The following is a 21,504-nucleotide window of genomic DNA, read 5'->3' as shown; positions in this document are numbered from 1 at the left end:
GTTGTAAGCACTTGGACTGTCCTTGCCAAATTGCCTGGACCCTCTGTGTAAGGAGCATGCAAATGTGGAAGGGAGAGTAAATGAGGCTTAACTGGAGTACTCCAATTTGAAGGCCTCCAAATTCACTTGTTCTACAGCAACCTCAGGGGATCAGGGAATGCATTGAATATCAAGCAAGAATAAAAGGCGGAGTTAAAATGGCTTGAGGTCCTCCTGCACATGTCTATTATGCTGGCTCTTATTTCACATCGAATGCCAAATGCACTTGCCTTTTCTTTTTACCCTTCCAACTGCTTAAACATTCAAGAACTGCAAGGCAGTTAGAAAAAGTAGGAAATAATGTCTCTCAAATAAATACATAAAGCATTGTATACATACATTTATACATATTGTATGTTTAAATGGAAATGTACTGTGAAATGTAATTCGGTATATAATACAATCCATGCTGTGTACAGTACAAACATTATATTCACACAACCTAGTGTTATTAAACTGAAAACAAGACTTGGATTCAATACATTACATATGGCACACATCAGTTGTGTGTACAGCCTTTCTTTTTCAGCCTACCTCTGTCTGATGAGTACCAACTTACTGTCTACTTTACATACCCAGCTAATGGCAAATCCTTGTTTGAGTGCAACGGCTGAGAAACGTGTGTCCCAGTTAGAGAAGTGAACTCTGATACAATCTGACCCTTGGGATGCTACTGTTTCCATTATCCAGAGGCAAGAGTGCAGTCTGGTTTACCTCATCAACACAACTTCTCCTGACCATATTAAAAAATGCATTTTCCTTCCTTCAACTTTAGATTCTTTGTGCTTCCGTACCTCACACACACCCACACAGAGACAAACACAACTATCTGCCTACGATAAACTGTGTGCATGAACGAGCCCAATAGATTGTAAAGTAAAAATGGGACTTCATATCAGAGATAGAAAAAAACTTTGCTTTGATATTTCTTCCACTACCCACTCTTTTTTGTGTGCCAGGGATGTCATTGACTGCTATTTTTCAAAGAAGCTTTATTTCATGCGTTCTAATCAAGTGTTGCTTTCAGCCATTGCCTTAAAAAGACATTTGAAATCATAGCCCATCACTCATCTGGTTTCTGTACTGCATAAAAAAACCTGTTGATGGGCGTAGAATTTCTGATCATCCTTAAGCATTCTCGCTTCTTCTGCATTTAGCTAGATCTAAGAATCACTGTTAAACCGATCAGCTGTCTTTATTCCTCATTAGTACACTCTGTTTCTGCCACTGTTCCGTATTCTAAAGTTATTTGTTCCTCTATCTCTCTCTCCTTCAGGTCACTTCTACTGGGTGAACAGCTCAGCCTATGGGGGCCCTTGGGTGCTGAGTCCCTGGCTTTGGGGAGGCCAGGCTTCATGTAGCCTGGACATGGCTGTGTTCCTCCACCCCAAGCAAAGTGGGCAATACACAATATGGCTCATAGAGCGGGACACACCACCACTGGCCCTCTTCTCCACTGACACACTGCCACGCATCACAGGGTAAGCATTTGTTTTCTACACGTGTAGATGATTTGATGTAATGAAAATAAGCAACCAGGATGTAAGTGTCCTCTCTCCACACTAGGGCTGGGTATAAGCATGGAGTCAAGATACGTTATCACGATAAATGAGTCACATTGTGATATATCTCGATACATTGCGAAACGATGCTTATTGCGATATTCCACATCGATCACTGAAAATGTATAAAACCGAGCTGAAATACAAGTTGCTGTGTACGTCATGGGGGGTCTTAATGAATCAGATTGCATTAAAGTGAAAACTCAGCGGACAAATTAAGTAAAACTATTTAATTCAAATTCAAAACCAGACAATTCAAGGCAACTAGACGATTTTTTGGAGCTGACGACAGATATCCTGAAAATAAACATCATAATGTATTGCCGGATCGATTTTTTTAGCACAGCCTACAGTAGTCCACCCACCTGATGTTCCTAACTATCAACCGATAACTTTCCCTTGACATGTTTTACTAGCTTTGTTTATTGGATTTCTAAGTGCCATGTTCCGGTTCTCTGAGGCTGATTCATATATGTGTTAACTTGGATGCCAGCCAAGAGCTTTTGTCATGAGTACCCCTATGTACATGTGTTCCATTAGAGGTGAATCAAAGAAAGACACCCTCATTGAAAGCCTTTCTATATGGAGAAAGGTGTCAGACAGGGACACTGGGAAGGGATGGTTGGTTGTTTGAAACACATGTAAATTGCTTTTGCAGCCACTGGCCACCAATAAGCAATTATTGTATTCATTATAGCCTTCCTGTGTGACTAATCCCCAATTAACACCAGGTCTGTGCTCCTCTCATTTAGGCCTTTCACACCGCCGCAAAATCGGAGCTAGTTCCGGGCTAGTTCGGAGCTAGAGCCAGTGTTTTGGTTTCACAACGCCAGAGAGTCGGCTCCGGGGTGTAAAAAACCGGTTCAACTCAAACCCCAGGATTGAGCAGGGTTTGAGAAGAACTGCTTGCGCCAGCGGCCGGGGGAGGGATTATCCTGACCAACCAGACCAACTCAAACCTCATGCCCGCCATATTTAAAAACACCACTACTACGAGACGTAAACATAACATAATTACCGAACGTAGCGATCAAATTGACCAGCAAAAATACGCTGTATGGGTCCTGTTTTAGCAAAATAAACTTGTGTCACAACCTGTAATGCCAGAGACACGGCTTTCTATATTGAAAAACACTATCTTTAGATCAGCGCGCAGCAGTTAAGTTACAAATAGAGCATTAAGGCTTTGGCTTCACATTAAAAGCATTTCACTGGCTTCCCATTAGCATTTCACTGGACAAACGTGAGTTGGCTTTTATTTTGAAGTAACATGAAAGTAAACGCTGAAACAGGCAGCACCTTCACAGCATGGACATAAACACAGAGCCCACTGAGCCGAGCAGCGCGACAAACTGAGACACACACGCACACACACACACACACAGATAAAGTGAGAGCCAACACGTGTAAAAATAAGACGTATTCGCCGCTGTTGTTGTGCTTAAAGCTAGCGCTAGCTTTAGCGTTAGCCACGAGAGCAGCGGCGTCGGGCGACGTACACACACGTTTACAGTGACGTCATGACGTTGCTCTCTTGCCGGCTCCATGGCTGGCTCTGATCGTTGTGAAACCAACCGGTTCATAACTGGTATTAGGCTGTAACCAGTTTTGAACTCGCCCCAGCACCAGCCCGGAACTTACTCATGGTTCTTTTTGGTGTGAAAGGCCTAATTGTGGCTTTTCATCTGAGATCTGTGTCTCACACTGAGAGCAACAGGGTGACAGAGGCCATTACAATACTCAGTTCAAAAGTTTCTCCACCAAGTACTTAATATGTGTGGTCGTGTCCATGTGTTGCCAGCCTTTATTAGCATTGCTGTTCTTTATTTTTTTATGCGATTGAAGTTGGAAAACAAAGAGTTACTCAGAGTGTGCTGCTTTATACGGACATGTTTCATGCTGCTTGTGTGTGAGTAATATCTTAAGGGCATTGGCATCATGTGAATGTCATGCATCATGCATATCCCCTCTCACTGTTGCTGTTTGTGTGTGTGTGTATTTCTCAAACCACCCGTGTGTCGTCTTATTGAAGCTTAGCAGGGACGCGCTCATTATAGTTGTGACGGATTAGCTTTTGCGTTTGTGTGCTCTCATTTGTAGTCAGAGAGTGCCATACACCCACACTATCTCTCGGAGACTCGCTCGGCCAAATAAACTGCATTTGTGCTCCGATTGGAGGACGCTCATATCATTAAAAGAGAGTGCAAAAGACAAAAGCAAGAAGAGCCACCCGCGGATATGCAAAGAGTCAGTCTGCTTACTAATTGCCAACCCTGGGCCCTTGCCATTGAATTTTAATCCTATATACCTGGACCTGTTTGGCCAAATCATGTAGTCAGGACATTTGGCACAGGGTTAGCCAAAGGGGAAACAAAACATCCTTGTACACAATGTTAATTTAAAACTAAGGATTTGATTAATTCATTTTGTGTATCAAGAAAACTCTGGTTTAAGCAAAACACCACAACCCTGTCCACACATGACAAATGTCTCTGTAAGTTCCCACTGGAGGAGGAATAACTAGTCAGTCATTTGAAGCTGCCCACTCAATATTGCAGTGATTAATCATTTATTCTCTCTGTTAATGCAGCATACTGTATAAATCAACAGTTATTAATGGAATAAAAATTTGATAATTTTTTAATTAGATACAAAGTTAAAAAAAGTTAAAAATACACGAGGGATGCCACAGTTAATTATTTTGCTACTATAACTTAAACAACATATTATTTTCTTTATCAAATTCTCAATCTGATTAACTCTTTCACAAGCGTCCAAACTCCATTCCAGCCATGAGCCACCGAGGGAGCGCTTGCTTTGAATGTCCTGAAAGTTTCTCCACTGCCTGCGTTGCGCTTATGTTGCATCATACCTAGAGGAATGGTCTATCTTGAAGACAAATGCTGAGTCTCTTCTCAGTGACCATGCCTTATCTGCTACCAGTGTTGGAAAGTTGTAGTAAAATACATTAGCTTTTCTGTGGTGCATTGGGGAAACATTACAGTGTACATCGGGTGAAGTGGCAGTTAAAAGACCTGGACCATTTTTCTTATTTTTTACATTTAAAAAAAAAATAAAGTTGTAACCCACTGTGCAAGTCAAATGATTCACCTTACACAACCTGTGCTGGATGCATGTGCATATAAACCACATACTACTGATCTGCTCCTCTTTCAAAACCAAAATATCAAACTTGAATTGGTTGTCGGTTGGAAGAATGTCATATTGACAGAAAGCCAATGGTGATGCAACATGGAGCTCAGCTTTGGTCCAGTAAACATATGAATCATTAATTTCAACCTCACTTTTAAGAGAACAAGTCGAACTGTCTTTAGCTGTATAAGTAAAACATATCCCAAATGTTATTGAGTCAAGTTACGGCATAGATAGGAGAATGTGTTGTCTCATGTGAGTAGAATTTTAGGATTAGCATTTCATAAGGCCTGCCCTCAAGCCCCTGCCTCAGATTTCGTCATACAGTGTATACCTATACCTAAGAGAGGCATATTAAGGACCTTTGAAAGCAGCCAGCCAAGGACTTGACTCATCAAACGGTGTCGGCTCTCACAGTGAATGTCAGCAGCCCATGTGTCTCTGTCAGCACTAAAGGGAGGCAGGCTGCAAGGTGTGTGTCCCACATGAATGATGTTATACAGGGTGAAATAGGAGTAGACTTCCAGTACCGTACTGTCCCACTCCCACAAAAAAAATCCCGTCCTGTCCCGGAAAAATAACATCATATTTTATTACTACTTTGCAAGCCTTACAGACTGCGTAGGGCATTTTAATATCATCACTCTCTAACTTTTAAAACCTCGGACCGGCATGGAAGTTCAGCTAACTTAATGCTTTGGTTAAAGTGTGTTCTTATTTTTTCTGACTATGCCATTTTCCCCGCTGCTGGTTCCATTTTCATTTTGGTTGACAAGTTGTTAAATATGATCTCCTATTGACTTCTCCATCCCATCCAAGTCACATGTTGAACAGTAAAATTGACCAATGAGAGTCCCGAAAAATGTCAGCCTCTACTGTTTTAGTACAGTCTTGGCATATGCCTGTATACTATGTTTCATATTCCATGGCATAACTCTATCTTATGTGTTCTTGTGATATCCACACACATCCACATACACACACAGGATAGCAATACACATGATGTATGCTTATGGATTATTCTACTTTACATTAATACTGTATGCACCAAATGGCTTCCATAAATGTAATACTTGTTGAAATGAGTGTAGGTATCAGATCCACCCAGTGAGACAAAATTGCAGTCATGCGTTAAGTGTGAAAGGTGCTGGATGTCATTTAAAGCACTACATTAGAGCGCTATCATCTTAAACCTGATCTATAGCGTATGAAAAGCGGGGGAGAAGGATCATCAAAGAAGGCGAGTGTTTATGCCACATTTTGACATACATTAGGAACATTATGGGAAGTGATAAATAATATAATATAAGCTGCACTGCACATTCTCCTCTAAATAAACGTGCTGCACATTAAAGTAGTAGAGACGTAGTGTGAACAAAAATACAGTAACATCACTAAAGCTTGAAAAGAAACTATAACAAGATTAGTTGAATATTGCACATTGCATTGTAAATCGATTTAAAAAAGAATAGTAAATAGTAAAGCAATTTTTTTCTTCTACTTGGACAACTCAAGTTTAATTGTTACCGTCATGGTTATGAACAAAGCTGTCTAACACAATGGAGACAGTTGTCTGGACAAAATCACGGCTGCACTTTTCTTTCAAATTTAACCAGCTGTAATCCTTGTTAGAAAGAAGGATTATTCTTGCCACTAACCTAATTATTCAATTTACAGTCCTGTAGATGGAATCAAAAGCAGCCTCAACACTGACATCATATGCATAATTCACAACAAATACACTTAGCAGGATGAGTAATTGTCAGCTACCGAATTACATAGCTGCTGATTTTTTATTTTTTTATTTAAGATATTTTTTTGGCATTTTTTCGTGCTAGATGCCCTACCTACTGAGCTAAGTGTGCCCCTATAGCTGCTGAATTTAAATGAATACTTTAATTAATATGAAGTGTATATCAGGCATGTTGTAATAAGGAGAAGTGTGTTTAAGTCTCACTAGTGACATGTCCAAAGTTTCCATGTTTGTTATAATGAATAACGCCTTATGATGGTAGTTTATGGCAACATACTGTGTCCTGTATGTGTGCCTCCCATCAGTGCAAACCAGGTGTATATAATTGTTTGATTATCCAATTATTTTAAATCTAAAAAAGCAATTTGGTGCTTACTGTATGTTCTAAAAAAATAACATCAATGTCATGAAACAACTGTTCTCTGAACTGCAATCATGATGTATCTGTTAATGGTAGCAGTAGGGAGAGGGGGCATAGTCCTTTCCTTTGGAGTTTGCTGGATAGATGGGATTTTGAATTAATATGAACCACTTTGATGAAGAATACACTTTATTTAAAAAACACAATCCTTTAAATGATTGTGTTCCATCTGAGCCCACATACAACCAGTAGCAATCAGGCCACAAACTCATGTAATGTAGGTGTAAAAGCCAGTTGTTATGCAATGATCCAAGTGACACTAGTTTTCCTGATACTACACCATTAGAACCGCCATGTCACAGTGCCTTCAATATTCTAAACTAGAATAAGAGAGATGGGTAACCTTAAGGCCCTCTCACTGGCAAAGTGGTGTATTCATGCCTGGCAGGCCTTAACAGCTCCTCCACTTAGTACTCCCCAGAACTGAGCTCTAGCTCTTGGAAAATGTTCCCGAGAACTCAAGGTCTCAAAGTTTTTTGCTGAAAAATGTCCTTGTCTGCTTTATTGTTCTTAAACTCTGTAAAAATGTATTGTTTGTCCTATAGATTTGACTGTATCCGACAGTTTCTCCAGTAATCCATTCGACCTGCAGCTGACTGGTACTGATTAAATTGATTTATTTGCCTTTTGGGTCACAATGTGAAGCTATTGTTTGCAATAACATTTTGTTTTATTTATCTCAACTTATCTCATTCAAAGGCAACACTGACCAACATTGATCATCCCACTCTTCTGTTGTGTTAATACGCTGTTATGTTTCCTTTTGCCCGTCTGTCTTTTTGTGGCTTTCCACTAGCCTGAGACTCCTTATTTTCCTTATTCACTTTTCACACTACATTATAAATCACATTAAGTTTCTCTATATAAAATAACTGAGTTCACCAAAGTGCTGTACAAACACTCCATAAACATCTGCCATGACTACATGGTTGACATTTCAGTGGGAACATAAAAAAAGCAAAATATTGTTATTACTACACATATTATCAGATATTAAAATCCAACAGTAACAACTGAAACATTGTGCTAAAACTTTTTTGTACCTACTTATGGGGAATCCAATGAGGCACTGCTCTGACACACACACACACACACACACACACACACACACACACACACACACACACACACACACACACACACACACACACACACACACACACACACACACACACACACACACACACACACACACACACACACACACACACACACACACACACACACACACACAATTTCCTGTCTCAAGAAAATATTACAGCAGTGCCTCAGTGGTTTCATGGTGGCAGCTCCCAGTGAGACTTCATCAACAGCTTCAGAAATTAAACATTTGAGCCTCATATAGGCAGCCTATATCCACAGATGAGTTAAATCTTCTCATCCTCAGCTTGCATACTCCACAACTCCTCCCTATTGCACATCCTCTTTAATCCTTTCCCCCTTCTACTCCACAGACAGGTTATTTAGGCACCGTGCTTTTTATTCCCACTCTTCCCCCACTGTGTTCCTAGGCCTTCCATCTCAGTATCTCTCATAACTGTTACCCAAACGTGTAGATTCCCGACAGCTGAAGGGTTACACAAGTGTTAGAAGGAGGTGAGATTTGGGAAAAAAGAAACAGTGGCCCAGATTTACGACAATGAATTCCCATTTTTCACCTGTGGCAAAATACACATGCGAAATCCCAAGCCGCAGACTTCAAGAGTTTAGTGCCAAAATCCCAAAAGCCATTTGCTGTGATGCACATTTTTGCATCAAAGTAAATGCTGAGGTAGTCAATGTTCTCTATTGCTGTTTGCCCTCCACTCCCCCTGAGGCTTGTGTTATGAAGAGCATGTCGCTGATGTATATAGTGGCTATGCAGCGATACCTGATATAAAAAAAGGAAAAAAAGGCTGTTAACAAATATGTCTGAATTTTAATGAGAATGTGCGGTAAATAATGTAGGCAAAGCATCTGAATTTCAAAATGGGTGTCAATGCAAATTACATTTGCTGCACCTGTTGGTCTGGACACTCTCCATTGAAGTTCAAAAAGTCAAGAAATCCTGAGCTACGTTTCAATTGGTTCTATCTGATATGGTCGGCCCAGAGCCCTATGTATGGTGCTCTGGGGCGGACGTAACCGGATAATGACAGTAACGTGCATGCGGCGTCAAAGCCGTGATAGTAAACATCAAAGATGGCTGCGGATATGTTGTTTGAGTTTGAGAAGTCTTTGGCCTCGACCCTTTACGATTTGGAAGACGGCACTCAAATCTTTCATTAGCAAGTAAGAGGAATGTTCAGTTTACCAACCAACCACAGCAAAAGTCTAATTTAACAGTTGATCCCGCTGTTCGCTAAACGACCGGGGCTTATACGTCACCTTGTTCATTGCTCTGATTGGTTGTAGTGCTATCCAATTCCGTTCACTGGCATTTGAAATGCACGCGTAGGAGCTGCCCCTTGAGTTGGAAATCACGATTGATTTTGGCCAGACCCTCTATCGTTCTAGATATCAGGGTTTCCAGGCTAATTTCTTAGTACATTGTCTCGAAAATGGTAAAGAATGTAGTGAGAAAGTCGTTGCTCATATTTTAATGGGAACTAGGACCTTTGACCAGTAACCATGACATTTTAATTCCTAACTTGATACGTAGAATGATTTCACAGGATTTGCTATGAGTATTCCCATCCCACCGGCAGGATAGTTGTTGGGTTTTTATAGCATTAGATAGTGATCTGAAATGTACCTGAAAAGTCAAATAACAATGTATTTCTCTCTATAACCATCAATACAAAGCAGAGATAGTCAGCCATGTGTCAAAGCTGACAGTGCTAAAAAGTGAAATTGCCTAGTGCAGATTTGTTAATAACTACAGTAAAAACGACAATAAAATAAACGCATACAATTTCCCAATTTCTTCAGACTTGGTCCTGACCAGCCATAAGTTTGCTGTTTCATTGGCAAATGAAAAACTCAACTCCTCCATTTTAGACCAACTGGCCCTGGGGCCAAACGCAGAGACACACAGCAAGTATAACTGGAAAAAAAAGTTTAATGTGAACGGAAATAGCTTTTAAGCTTATAGGCGTTGAAACTGAGGATAATTTTGACGGACATAACATTTTAGAAACTACCTCGACTATAGCCTCTGGGTGGGGGACATGAAACACTTAAGTCAATATGTTTATTTTTTAGTTTTTTTTAAGATATTAAAATATTATATTTTGGCTTTTTTACGCTTTATTGATAGTGTAGAGACAGAGTTGAAATGGTGCAGAGAGGGGAGTGACATGCAGAGAATGACCGTGGGCTGGAATCGAACCCGGGTCCGCTGCTGGCCGAGACCCATGGGGGAGGGGGGGACGCCCTACCAAGTGAGCTAAGGGCGCCCCTCAATATGTAGTTTTATGATATCCTTTTTGACACTCACTAAATGTACAGCGTTTTTAAAGGCATTTTCTTTTAGAGATATTGAATAGTTTATCTTTAGCTTCTAGCTATCTAACCAAAGCGCCATTATCAACTGTCAAACTGTGCTGGGACTCCCCTGGAAATACGTAGCTGAATACAAGTTTCTGTCACTAATCAACTTGCATCCATTTGGATCTAATCGTGCAAATGTCACAAAATACAACATTTTTAGTATTAAACAGTAGTGTGTAAGATTTGTCTCTAGTAGCTTCTGCTGTATGAGACTTATGTACTGTGAAAATTCAAAAATATCCGTCATGGTCACTTTCAGATTACAAAGGTGAGCTATGTCTGCTCTTGTGATGCAACGTAGGTCCATTTTAAGTGTCCAGGACGATTCAGATATCATAGATATATATTTTTATTGGCATTTTTTCAGGTTGAGTAAATTGTTGATCACAACCCAATTTGTCTGAAGATTGTTTTGTGTTTACCAAATGCAGTGTGTGCACACTATAACTTTTGAATAGAAACTTGGAAATATGGTAATTTCATATTGTTTGTGCTCAGTCATTTGCGTCTGGAGTGTCTGTGGTTCAATTATCTGATGTTATATTTTCAAAATGCACAAAAAAGTCTTAAGTATCTGCTGTGTCTTTCTTTGATTTGATTTAATTAGCTGACTTGTTTGTCTACCTGGAAGAACAGTGACAAGGGTATCACAATAATATTCAACTGGCCTTTATATTGGAAGGAATTCTTCAGGGCAGCATTTATCATGCAAGCAACTAATTGGAGAAGCAATTGGACGGTCTCCATTTATACCCACTGATCAATTAGTCGAAAAGTGATCAAATATGCATTTCTTTAGGCCCTGTTCTCACGGTGAAAACGTGACAGTTTTCCCGTTTTTGGTTTTAAAAAAAAACCCGTTCAGACACAATTTATCTGACATCTTCACTCGTACACATGTTTTCAGAGGAAACGGGACGAAATCGCTGTAGTAAGCATGCCAGGCCAGCAGTTGGTGGTACAAGGTAGTAGTAGATAGCTTTTCCGGTACAATTTGATGCAAACCTTACTGTAACCGAAAATTAATGCCACTAACGTTCATAAAGCGGTTGGTGTAAGCTTGGGGTTACAAGTATTGTAAATGACAAGCTTTCTGTCCTCTTATTTCACCACATAGAACTTGTGAAAACAGAAGACTTGCTGGTAGTGAAGGGGCTTTGTGAGCGGCTACTTTCCTGTTAGGCGTACTTCAAAATAAAAGTCAACTCACGTTTGTCCATTGAAATGCTATTAATGTTTAGCCAGTGACATGTTTTTACTGTGAAGCCGTAGCCTTAATGCTCCTTTTGTTGAACAGTAACTTAACCGCTGCGAACTATGGATAGTGTTTTTTAATGTAGAGAGAGCCGTGTCCCTGGCATATAGAAGCTACACACGTTTATTTTGCTAGAAATACCGGCAGAGCACAAATCTTTCCCCAGACAAAGTGGCGGGTGCATGGTATCAATAACTTACTAATAGACTATAGACTAAATTGGCGAGTGTTATATTTGAGCCCTGCACAACACTCTGCTGATCACAGTGATGGTGCCGCGGAGACACCGTGCATGTTATGTTGTCTTCTAACTTTATAACTCGCGTGTGGGTATTTTGACAGCAAATGTTATAGACTATGCATACTTGAAGTGGAGCCGTGACGTCAGCGTTATCAGGGAAAATGGTTTCGGTGTTTACAAGAAACCAAAACCGTTGTGTTTTCCAAAAAATCCTCCCTGGGAGTAGATCTCAAAAACTTGCGGTTTCATGCCTGCGTTTGCTGTTTTCATGTACATGATATAGTGCAACCGCGGGAATTTTTCCGCGTTTGCACCGTTTCGTGTTGCCGTGAGAACAGGGCCTTAGTTGAGGACACTATTCAATTCCTCATGAATTCACTGTGTGGACAGACGTTTATTCATTTATCCATTATGTACACAACATGGAGTAGATACAAAGGAAAGACAATGAGCTGTGATGAATCACTATGCAGTGAAGCACAGCAGTTACACCACCTTCCTCCCGACATGCACCAAACTGTGGGACACGGTGGTGTTGGCTGCCAGCCAGAGAACAGATGTTGTGTATGCAACAGCCTCAACACCTTTAGCTTGAAAGTTCATATTTTCATACAGTAAAGGGGTGAATAAAAAAGGAAACTTTCACTCATGTTATTGTCCCGTCCCTTGGTACCTCTGAAATGCTTCAGGACCGAGGGTCTGCTACTCATAATCACACAGGTTTCACACATTACAGATCAGAGGACAGCAGGGAGGTGGGGGCAGGTTGATCAACCTGCTATTCAGAAAAAAGCTTTTTCTGCAGCTGTCCGTAGGGAGTCTGATCCCCAGGTTTGTGGGACCATTCCATATGTATAATCACCTGCAATGAGGCCATCCTCCAGTCAGCTTTACCATCTGGTGGGATGATACTTAGCTTATTGATGTGCCTCTGAGGGCTTCTAGAAGGCAGATGAGGGTTCGCTTTCCAGAACTTTCAAAAACTACACTTAGAAAATGGGACTGGAGTTCCCAGAGAAAGAGGCTTGAATTGACAATCAGGTCATATACGAAATAACCGCAAAATAGTGTTGTCGTTGAGATACATATTGCTTACATTGTATATGGCTCATGATGGTAGTTGCTAATATAATTTCCTTGCTGTATCAATCAGGCATGGTGTGAAGTTTATCTGTTTCAGCTTGTTTAATGCTGTAACGCAATTCCTAATAAGCAACACAATCCATCTGCAGACATTGCAACTTCTTCCAGTCAAAAATAGAAACTTCAGTCTCTTTAAGTAAAAAAAAAAAAAAATCACATTTTTAGATGTTTTGCTTGACTTTACCATGTCAAATGTTGCCAGATTGTTAATAGATAGCGGTGACTTACCTCATCATCTCCAGTTGATAGCGAGACATTTCTATGAAGTACAATAGCAAAGTGTCTGGGAATATGTGGTTTTAATAGAAAATCCCTCTGCTCGATGTAAGTTCATATTTTTCGGCAAATTTGGTCACTACTCACAGTCTAGGGATATATCCATTGATACATTCTCCCACCAACTTATATCTGGAAGAGTAGCATATGGTCGTTATGGCCCCCTGTTCCTGAGGGTTACTTCCCCACAAGTAGTTGCCACTTGAGCTGCTCTCTCGCATATGTTCATTATCTCCAAGCACTCAATTGCTCGTCCACTGCATGTCCTCTGGCATCAATGCTGCCTACTCCTCTTCGACATCTGCAAAAACACATGTGCATATGATGACTTTTGCTTTTATATTCCCAATTCAACCCAAACATTCGGTCTACACAAAGTGTACCTTAATAACTGGTACAAGTCTCATATTGCAACATAGGCATGACGAGAAAAGGCAAGATTTAGTTTCAGAAAGAAGCCAGATGGAAGGAAGTACAAGTAGAAGTCATGCAATTGTTTGTCATGTTGTAGATCTTTGATGGCTAAATTCTTCTAAATGTGGGTCTTTATGAATAGGTTTGCCGTTTATACTGTGGCTCAGTAGATAGAGCGGTTGTCCACTTAATGCAGAGTTCAATCCCCACCTCCTTCCAAATGTCAAAATGTCTCTGTGGATTAACTGTCTCAGGACTGAAAAGTAGCAGATCTGGACCACTGTCAAAATAAAAAAAATTCTAATCAAATATGGTCATGAGAGATGATGATGATGATGATGATAATAATCAGACTACTACTTGATAAAAGCCATTTAAGGCAAGAGAGTAACTCACAAGGCAGAAGTGTTCATGCTAGCAAACTTTGTAAAAGATTTAAAAAAGAAAGTATTGCAGCATTTTTCAGGTATCCATACAACATACTGCTCACATCTGGGAGAAAACATGTTTTATTATTCAAAGAAGAACATCAAATAACATTATTAACAGGAGGGATCGGCTTAGAATCAGAGTGTTTTGATAGTCCTAGAGCAGGCAACATCATACAACAGCTGGAGACACCACGCTTCAGAAGAGGAGCCCACTGTGCTAAGCTGTCCTGGTGGCATTCGTCAAACTGAAAACCCTGTTTGCAAAAATGCTTAAGATCAAAACTGTCAAAAGCCTGAATTTGATCACTTGGTAAGTCTGCTGTAATTTACTGTACAAGCTCTCTGGTAACACTATATAAATGGTATATTAATCATCATGAATTCCTGTCTGACTTTGTTTATTGTAGGGATGGGCGTGAGGAATCGAGTACTCGAGTACTCCTCGTTTCAAATGAACTCGATTGGTGGATGAGGAAAATCGATTGTTTTTCCTTTTTTTTAGTGTCTGTAGCCTGTAGGCCGGCCCTATTTTAAAATGTTATACACGAGTAAAAAAAAACGGCACAAAACAGATGAAATATATTTTAACAAAATTAAATATTTTGATCCAAGTGAAATAAACTGAGCAACCGCAAATAACTGCCACCTCCGTGCAGCGCAGCCAGTGTGTGGTCTCCACAGCACCGCGGCACTGAACTCAGTGCTGGAAAACTTGGAAAATCACGTAAAGAAGCCAGGCTGACTTCGGGCACATTTGCTCCGAGCCAACGACAGTTAAGAAGCCTTTAATATGGAATATGGGATTGAGATTCAAAAGCCGACCGGTGTAACGTTCCATTAATGAGGAATTAGTCGCGGTAATTAGTCACGGACACGGAGTGAGCATTACGCGGTTGGACATACAACTACTAGTTCTACTGCTTTGGTGAGTTATTGAGCCTATCTATGTAGGCCTATTTAAATTGTAGGACAATAATTTTATTGTATTTGCTGCCCTTCTTATTTTAAATGGTGTCTATTTTGATTGTTAGCCAACTACAGCCCGCTTTTTTTACTCTTTGTTTTTCTCCCCACCTCAGACCTACTCGATCGGTTTAAATTGTGGCCCGTCTATTTAATTGCTTTCAGTTAGGAAAATGTGTTTTAAAATTGTGGACAATAAATCCTTAATATCATATGGTAACTGTGACTGTTTGACAATAAGCATTAAGCGCTGGGCATTGGCTTTATTGCGTTGCACCGTTGTTCTGCAGACAGATGTGCTGCGTTCTAAAAAAAGAAAAAGGTTTAACGAGGAATCGATTGATCCTCGAGGAATTCAAGCGATTCCTCGAGTAGCGGAAACACTACTTGTGCCCATCCCTAGTTTATAGCCTAAACACAACTCTCTTTAAGATCCCCCAACTTCCCTCTGACCCCGTCTGCTCTCTGCCGGGAACCTGGCCAATCAGAGCAGACCAGGTCTGCAGTGCAGTCCTCATAAGCCCCTTTTACACAGCCAGTGAAAGCCGGGAATATGCCGGCCTTTCGGCCCTCCGCCCTGCTGTATAAATGTGACAGTTGCGGAACGAGGGAAGAAAGGTGCGAGAGATTGTTCCGGGAATTTTACTACCTCGGGGGGTAGTAAGATTCCCGACACAATCAGTTCCGCCTCTCTGTTTAAATGCTCCAGCGTGTTGTTGCGGAACAGGGGGGCGTTTGACGTTCCATAGTCTATGTTCTAAACATGCGACCATCTTAGCAGTTGAAGGACGTGTGTAACCACGGCGGCCTGATGTCCCGTAAAAATCACCAAATAAAAGGAACGGTGTATAATCTAGCTGATCATAAGGTCCGTTGCTCAATCCAAACCCCCGCGCTTCATTTTGCAGAGTGTATGAGTCTATTTCTGCCCAGGAGAAGTTGTACAATGGGAAAGCTAGGCTAGGCTAAGTAAGGGATAAAGTATAGCGAACGGGTCACTTGCTAGAAATAAAGACCGACAAGCTGAAGCAGGAGCCCGACGAGCAGCGGAGGGCTCTTGTTGTATGTGTATGTTTATGTCTGATTGGCAGATCTCTGCCCTCACAAAGAGACCCGCTCACAACCAACCTGTCACACACACACACACACACACACACACACACACACACACACACACACACACACACACACACACACACACACACACACACACACACACACACACACACACACACACACACACACACACACACACACACACACACACACACACACACACACACACACACACACACACACACACACACACACACACACACACACACACACACACACACACACACACACAGAGGTGAAGCGGTCGGATTGACTTAGTCAGTTTGGTTAACTGTCCCAGTGATGTTGGACTGGCACATCGTGGGGACAGTAAAATACGGCCCTCTTACTGCAAGCTCCAGCACTTCTGCTCTCAATTCACCGGCCAGTGTTGTTGTAAAGCAGCTGACCGGCGCGGCGCTAAATGTTTACGTCACACCTGACGCTGTTTACAAGCACCTCTTTCATTCCGGAGCGCTGTGTAAAAGGGGCTACTGATGCGCCAGCAGGCCGGCGTTGCTTGGTTCTGTGTAAATAACACAGAAGCAAGCAAAGCCGGCATTTTGGAGTGATGTTGTTCCGTCAATATGCCGCAATCTCTGTGTAAAAGGGGCTATAGCAACCGGATAGCACCAGGCACCGCCCCCTAGCTTTACCGTTACACTGAGCGGACTGCAGTGCGAGTGCAGGCAGATTTGGGCAGACAGGGGAGGGCGGAACAGGGGCGGGCCAGAGCGTGTAGCAGCTATACCATTAATGGATAATCCGGTTTGTTCAACGTCACCCGATCCAGGATTTAAGGCCCCCAGGACTCTGCCTTCTCCGGGCAGCCAGCATGGACATGTGGCCAAGCCATTGTATTGCATGCTATGAATGGGGTTGTGGGAGGAGCTTATTTTCATCCGGCCACACAATACAAGCGGCGAACGAGATTGTGTCTCCGCAAAATGTTTCTGGATATCAATCATAGGCTCATACTTATCTTTAGACCATTTACTAATAAAATGGAAGTTTTCTAATTTCAAAACGCCACCTGAAGCGCTTTATTTGCCCAACGTCTTTTAACGGCTTTCAGTTTGTTTTCGAGGGAGGAGGAGGGGTGGGCAGCCGTGGGCAGCTAAACAGAGTCGTCATGAAACAAAGGTTTCGGTTTCGGCCCGGCCTCACTGCAGGAAAATAAAACAAATTCTGATAAGGCAATTGCATTCACAGCAACTTTGGTCTTATAGGAAAACTTTAAACAGCTAACTTAAGCATTTGAACCTTTTGTTTGGTTGATTTCAATAGTTAATTTAAGCACCATGGACCTATAAAGATGTAACACACGCTATCAAAACAGCGCTAGCCCACTAGTTTGGTGTAGATGGCTGGAGGAATCTTCGTTTAGAACTTGTTAACCACTGTATAACTTTACAAAAACGGAGTGTTTAAAGATTACATACAGCGATCACATATAGCAAATCATCGGGGGGTTAGTGATTTATACGCCTATGGTCGGTAAACAATGCAACTGTGCTTGCTAAGACCTTTAGTTTACAATGCTACATAATGAGAATTATTCTACATCCGCTACCAGTCCGCTATGCTTGCCGCCCTCTTTCTTGATAGGTCCATAATGCCGCTACGTCCATGCTACGTCATGCTTCCGGGCCGCATGAATTTCCACATTAATGCTTCCTGGTGGCTTCCCTGCGCCAATGAGCAGCTTTCATAGGAATGAATGGGTGCCGTGTTTCAATCCGGTGATCTATGAGTTATTACTGATGATCCTGCCTTCTAAATAGGTAAGTCTGCAGTAAAAGTGACAGGCCAAAAAACTGACCAGTCACACCAATACATATGTATTTTGGGAATACCAAGTGTTAAAATCATGCTGAACTAGGCATTTATTTTTAATTACTTAATATAAAGTGTGTGTTTTAGGGCCAGTTTTGCAGACATACATTAACCCTAGTCCTGGGGTAAATGGAATTCTGAATGGAGATTGTCCATTTAAATTAGAATTTAGTTCAGGAAGTTCTTCCTCAGGATAATTTATATTGCAAAGTGCTATATTATCACCTCACAACTCAGTGCAGGTTTATGAGAGCTATTAAAATTTCAAAGTGAAGTAAGATCATTCCATAAACTGCCCATGTATCAAGCCAGATGAAGAAAGTGAGACTTCAAGGCCATACTATCTAAACTTGGAGTTGGCCACAAGCAGAAATGAGAGTGGGCTTATTTGTTGCTACAATGCAAAAAGGAGTCCAGCTCAATTATAGATTCGACATTTTAGACTTGTTTGTATTGAAGGTTTTCTTAAAATCAAGAGTAAACCGCTATTATTTCTTGTTTGTAACTCTGCGTGGGTTAAGGTTTGAAGAAACATGTGTTTACTCTCTGAATTACTGAACAGGAAATATGAGTCTTTGCAGATTATGGATCGAAAGGTCTGGAAAATGACCTGTCGGGTATTTAATGTTTTTGTTTTCTAATTTTTGATTTTCTTTTGTTAAAGCCAGTTGCTCGGTTCTGTGTTTTCAATGTAACCATCAAATAGAAAGGTCTGTAAAAGCAGTGATAACATTAGAGGTTCACACTGGATCCAAGAAGAACCATGTTGCTACTTATTCCCTTGCGGCCCATAAGGCTCCTCTCACTCCCTGCTGTATCTTCTCTTCAGTATTTTTGCTCGCATTTCCACAATTACAGACCTCGCTTTGCATTCACGTTAAACCTCCATCACCTATCAGCCCCCACAGGCCTATTTGAGTGATGACGAAAGCATGGCGACTCCACAATTCATTACACAAATTCCCTCCTGATAACTACAGGGGAAGGTGTAGAGCATTCACGTTCTCTTAAATCGGAACATATATATCGCCCACTGCCAATGCTGTACTAAATGTTCTTTGTTTGCCGGCCGACCTTAGCTTATAACTCTGCCTAGGAAACAGCTGGTTTGACTTGCCCTGTCAAATCAGATGAAATACAATAACAGAGTTGGAGAACACATGCTGTGAGCAGACACGTTCAGATGAAACCAAATTAATCTTTAACCCCGTCTGTGAAAGTGGCGGAAGTCAGTCTTTGTACTTTCTACTATTTTATGTGCAGTAGTTTATTTACTGGTTTTAAGAATAGCTTAACAATCTAAAAACATATTGTTGTAGATTATATGAGCTCAAGTTGTTAGCTCCGGTCAGACCAATACACTTCTGTTCAGAAACATTAGGGCAAATAAAACATACTATTTACTAAGACAATCTTAAAGCAAAGCCAAAAGCAATTATACAAATGTAAACATGTATTCAGAGTTATTTCTTCCCTACTATAAATGCAAGTAACTGAATGGGCCTTGGGACAAAGTTGTTGGGAAAAAGCAAGCCTGAAGAAGTATCATGAATTCACCTGCTCTCCTCCTGCAAATACCTTAGTCACAGTGGCATTTACCCTGGGCCGTCGGATGCATACTACCTATAAAAGGACTAGTCTCAAAACACAGTTTGCCCCAGGCTTGTGGGATGAGTCCTTAAGGAGCAGCTTGAACCTAAGCAAATACTTTTTCTTTTTTGTTATCACAGGGTTGGGGGAGTGAATCAACATGATTCCTTGGTGCACCTTCACAGTAAGCGTCTCCTTCATTTCCACTAGCAGATGGGAATGAACATAGTGGACTAGCCAGCTTTGTCAGCCATCACATGATCTACAACAAGATTAAGTTGATTTGAAGTACCATGATTTTAGATATCAGTGCAAGGTGCTGCCTGGCCCACAATAAATGGACCTTAACACATAATGCTTCGCGGAGTAAATACTGTCTTTTGTCAGAGTTGTTTTTGTAACTACCTCGATTAGATTACAGGCATGTGTAATTCCTCTGACGGAGAAGTTTTAACGGACGGAAACCCTCATCATGTGCAATTTGCACACACATACATCCCACCACCTTTTTCATCATTAGGAGCCGACAGGTCTGGTCAGCCAAAACCCTCCACCGCCAGACTCCAGCAGGGGGAATACAAATTTTCCTCTCCACATGTATAACTCCAACCACAGGGACCTTTCACTGTTCATTTGTATTGTCCAGAGAGACTGGGAGATTCGTTTGGGATCGCAAATGATGCAGTGTTCACTAACATGTTTCCGGCATTTTTCTCATTCACTTCCCCCTGGTCGCCTTCCATCTCAGAGACAGACATCTTGTTGGAATCGTCAAAAGCTGACCTCTTTTCAAAGCATTTTGAGGGGTTGACTAAGGAAAGCACCAGTGTTGTGTGAAATGACCAGGGGCCTGTCTTACCCAACTGTTAAAACGTTAGCAACAGCTGTACCTCAATGAACAGACATTTTTACTTTATACAGTGATCCTTTCCCTCTGCAGAGCCATGGGAGGCCACACGCACACAACCCCACTATTTCTCTGTGCGCTTTTGGACCCATCGTATTCCTCCTCTCCCCCCACCCTCCGTCCCTCCCTCTCTTTGTCATGGTTTTGTTTACTCATAGCACAGTGCTTCGGCAAAGCAGATGCACCTGTCCTCCATTATTTGGCAACTGGATGTCTCCCTTGGTGGATGTCTTTGTAGCTTCATCAAATGCTCTTTTGAAGCCTTCTCAGTATTCATGCTGTGAGGCATGTCTGGGATCATCACAAGTGAAGCTGTTTCAAGCATTGGTCTGATTCGTGAAAGGTCAAACTGCCACAAGCACTTTTGCTAGTTAACTTGTCTTTAAACAGGACAACAGTTCACCCTGCACGGTCTCTGCATTTTCAGGCAGCAGATGGAAGACCTTTGCTACCGGGCTGTTTATTGCTGTGTAAATTAGACACATCTCCTGTGGCTTTGAAGTCTTTGCTACTGCATTCCCACCAATTATATAGTACCTGCAAGGACAATAACTTTACCTATGAAGTTCCCTACTGATTGAAGCTAATGAATTGCATATTAACACAGCTACCCTCTTTAGGGGAATTGTTCATTCATAAAAATACATTCATGGTTTTAGACGTTCATGTTGGTTCCTAAATGGATATGGTTATAGACCCAGCATTGGCCATCAGCACATTTTTCAATCTGCCCAGAGGCTGCGGACATAAGTAGTTCAAAAACTTATTTTGGCACAGTATATACAAAATATGATAAAGCTGACATAGCAGAATGTGAAGCATTCATAGGTATTTGTGAATTTAATAGGGGATTCCTTTTATTGTTTATTTCAAATCAATTATAAATAATTTATCAACTAGTTTGCTGGCTACATTTTACACACTGTTCAGTAACTGCCAGACTGCTGATTTCCC

General features: G+C 41.2%; 1 protein-coding gene across 1 annotated transcript in view; it reads left to right on the top strand.

The window, feature by feature from the left end:
• Positions 1-21,504, top strand: part of LOC307262039 (ALK tyrosine kinase receptor-like) — a gene marked incomplete at both ends in the record, with an annotated part of 348,028 nt that overhangs the window by 192,398 nt on the left and 134,126 nt on the right. The window contains one exon of the mRNA XM_080042775.1: positions 1,316-1,520. Within this exon, the coding sequence (XP_079898901.1) occupies positions 1,316-1,520 (205 nt within the window). The remainder of the gene's footprint in view (positions 1-1,315; positions 1,521-21,504) is intronic.

This window comes from Ammodytes marinus (assembly GCF_949987685.1).
Source record: "Ammodytes marinus genome assembly, chromosome: 15".
Lineage (NCBI taxonomy): Eukaryota > Metazoa > Chordata > Actinopteri > Uranoscopiformes > Ammodytidae > Ammodytes > Ammodytes marinus.
This window is presented reverse-complemented; position numbering and strand designations above follow the sequence as displayed.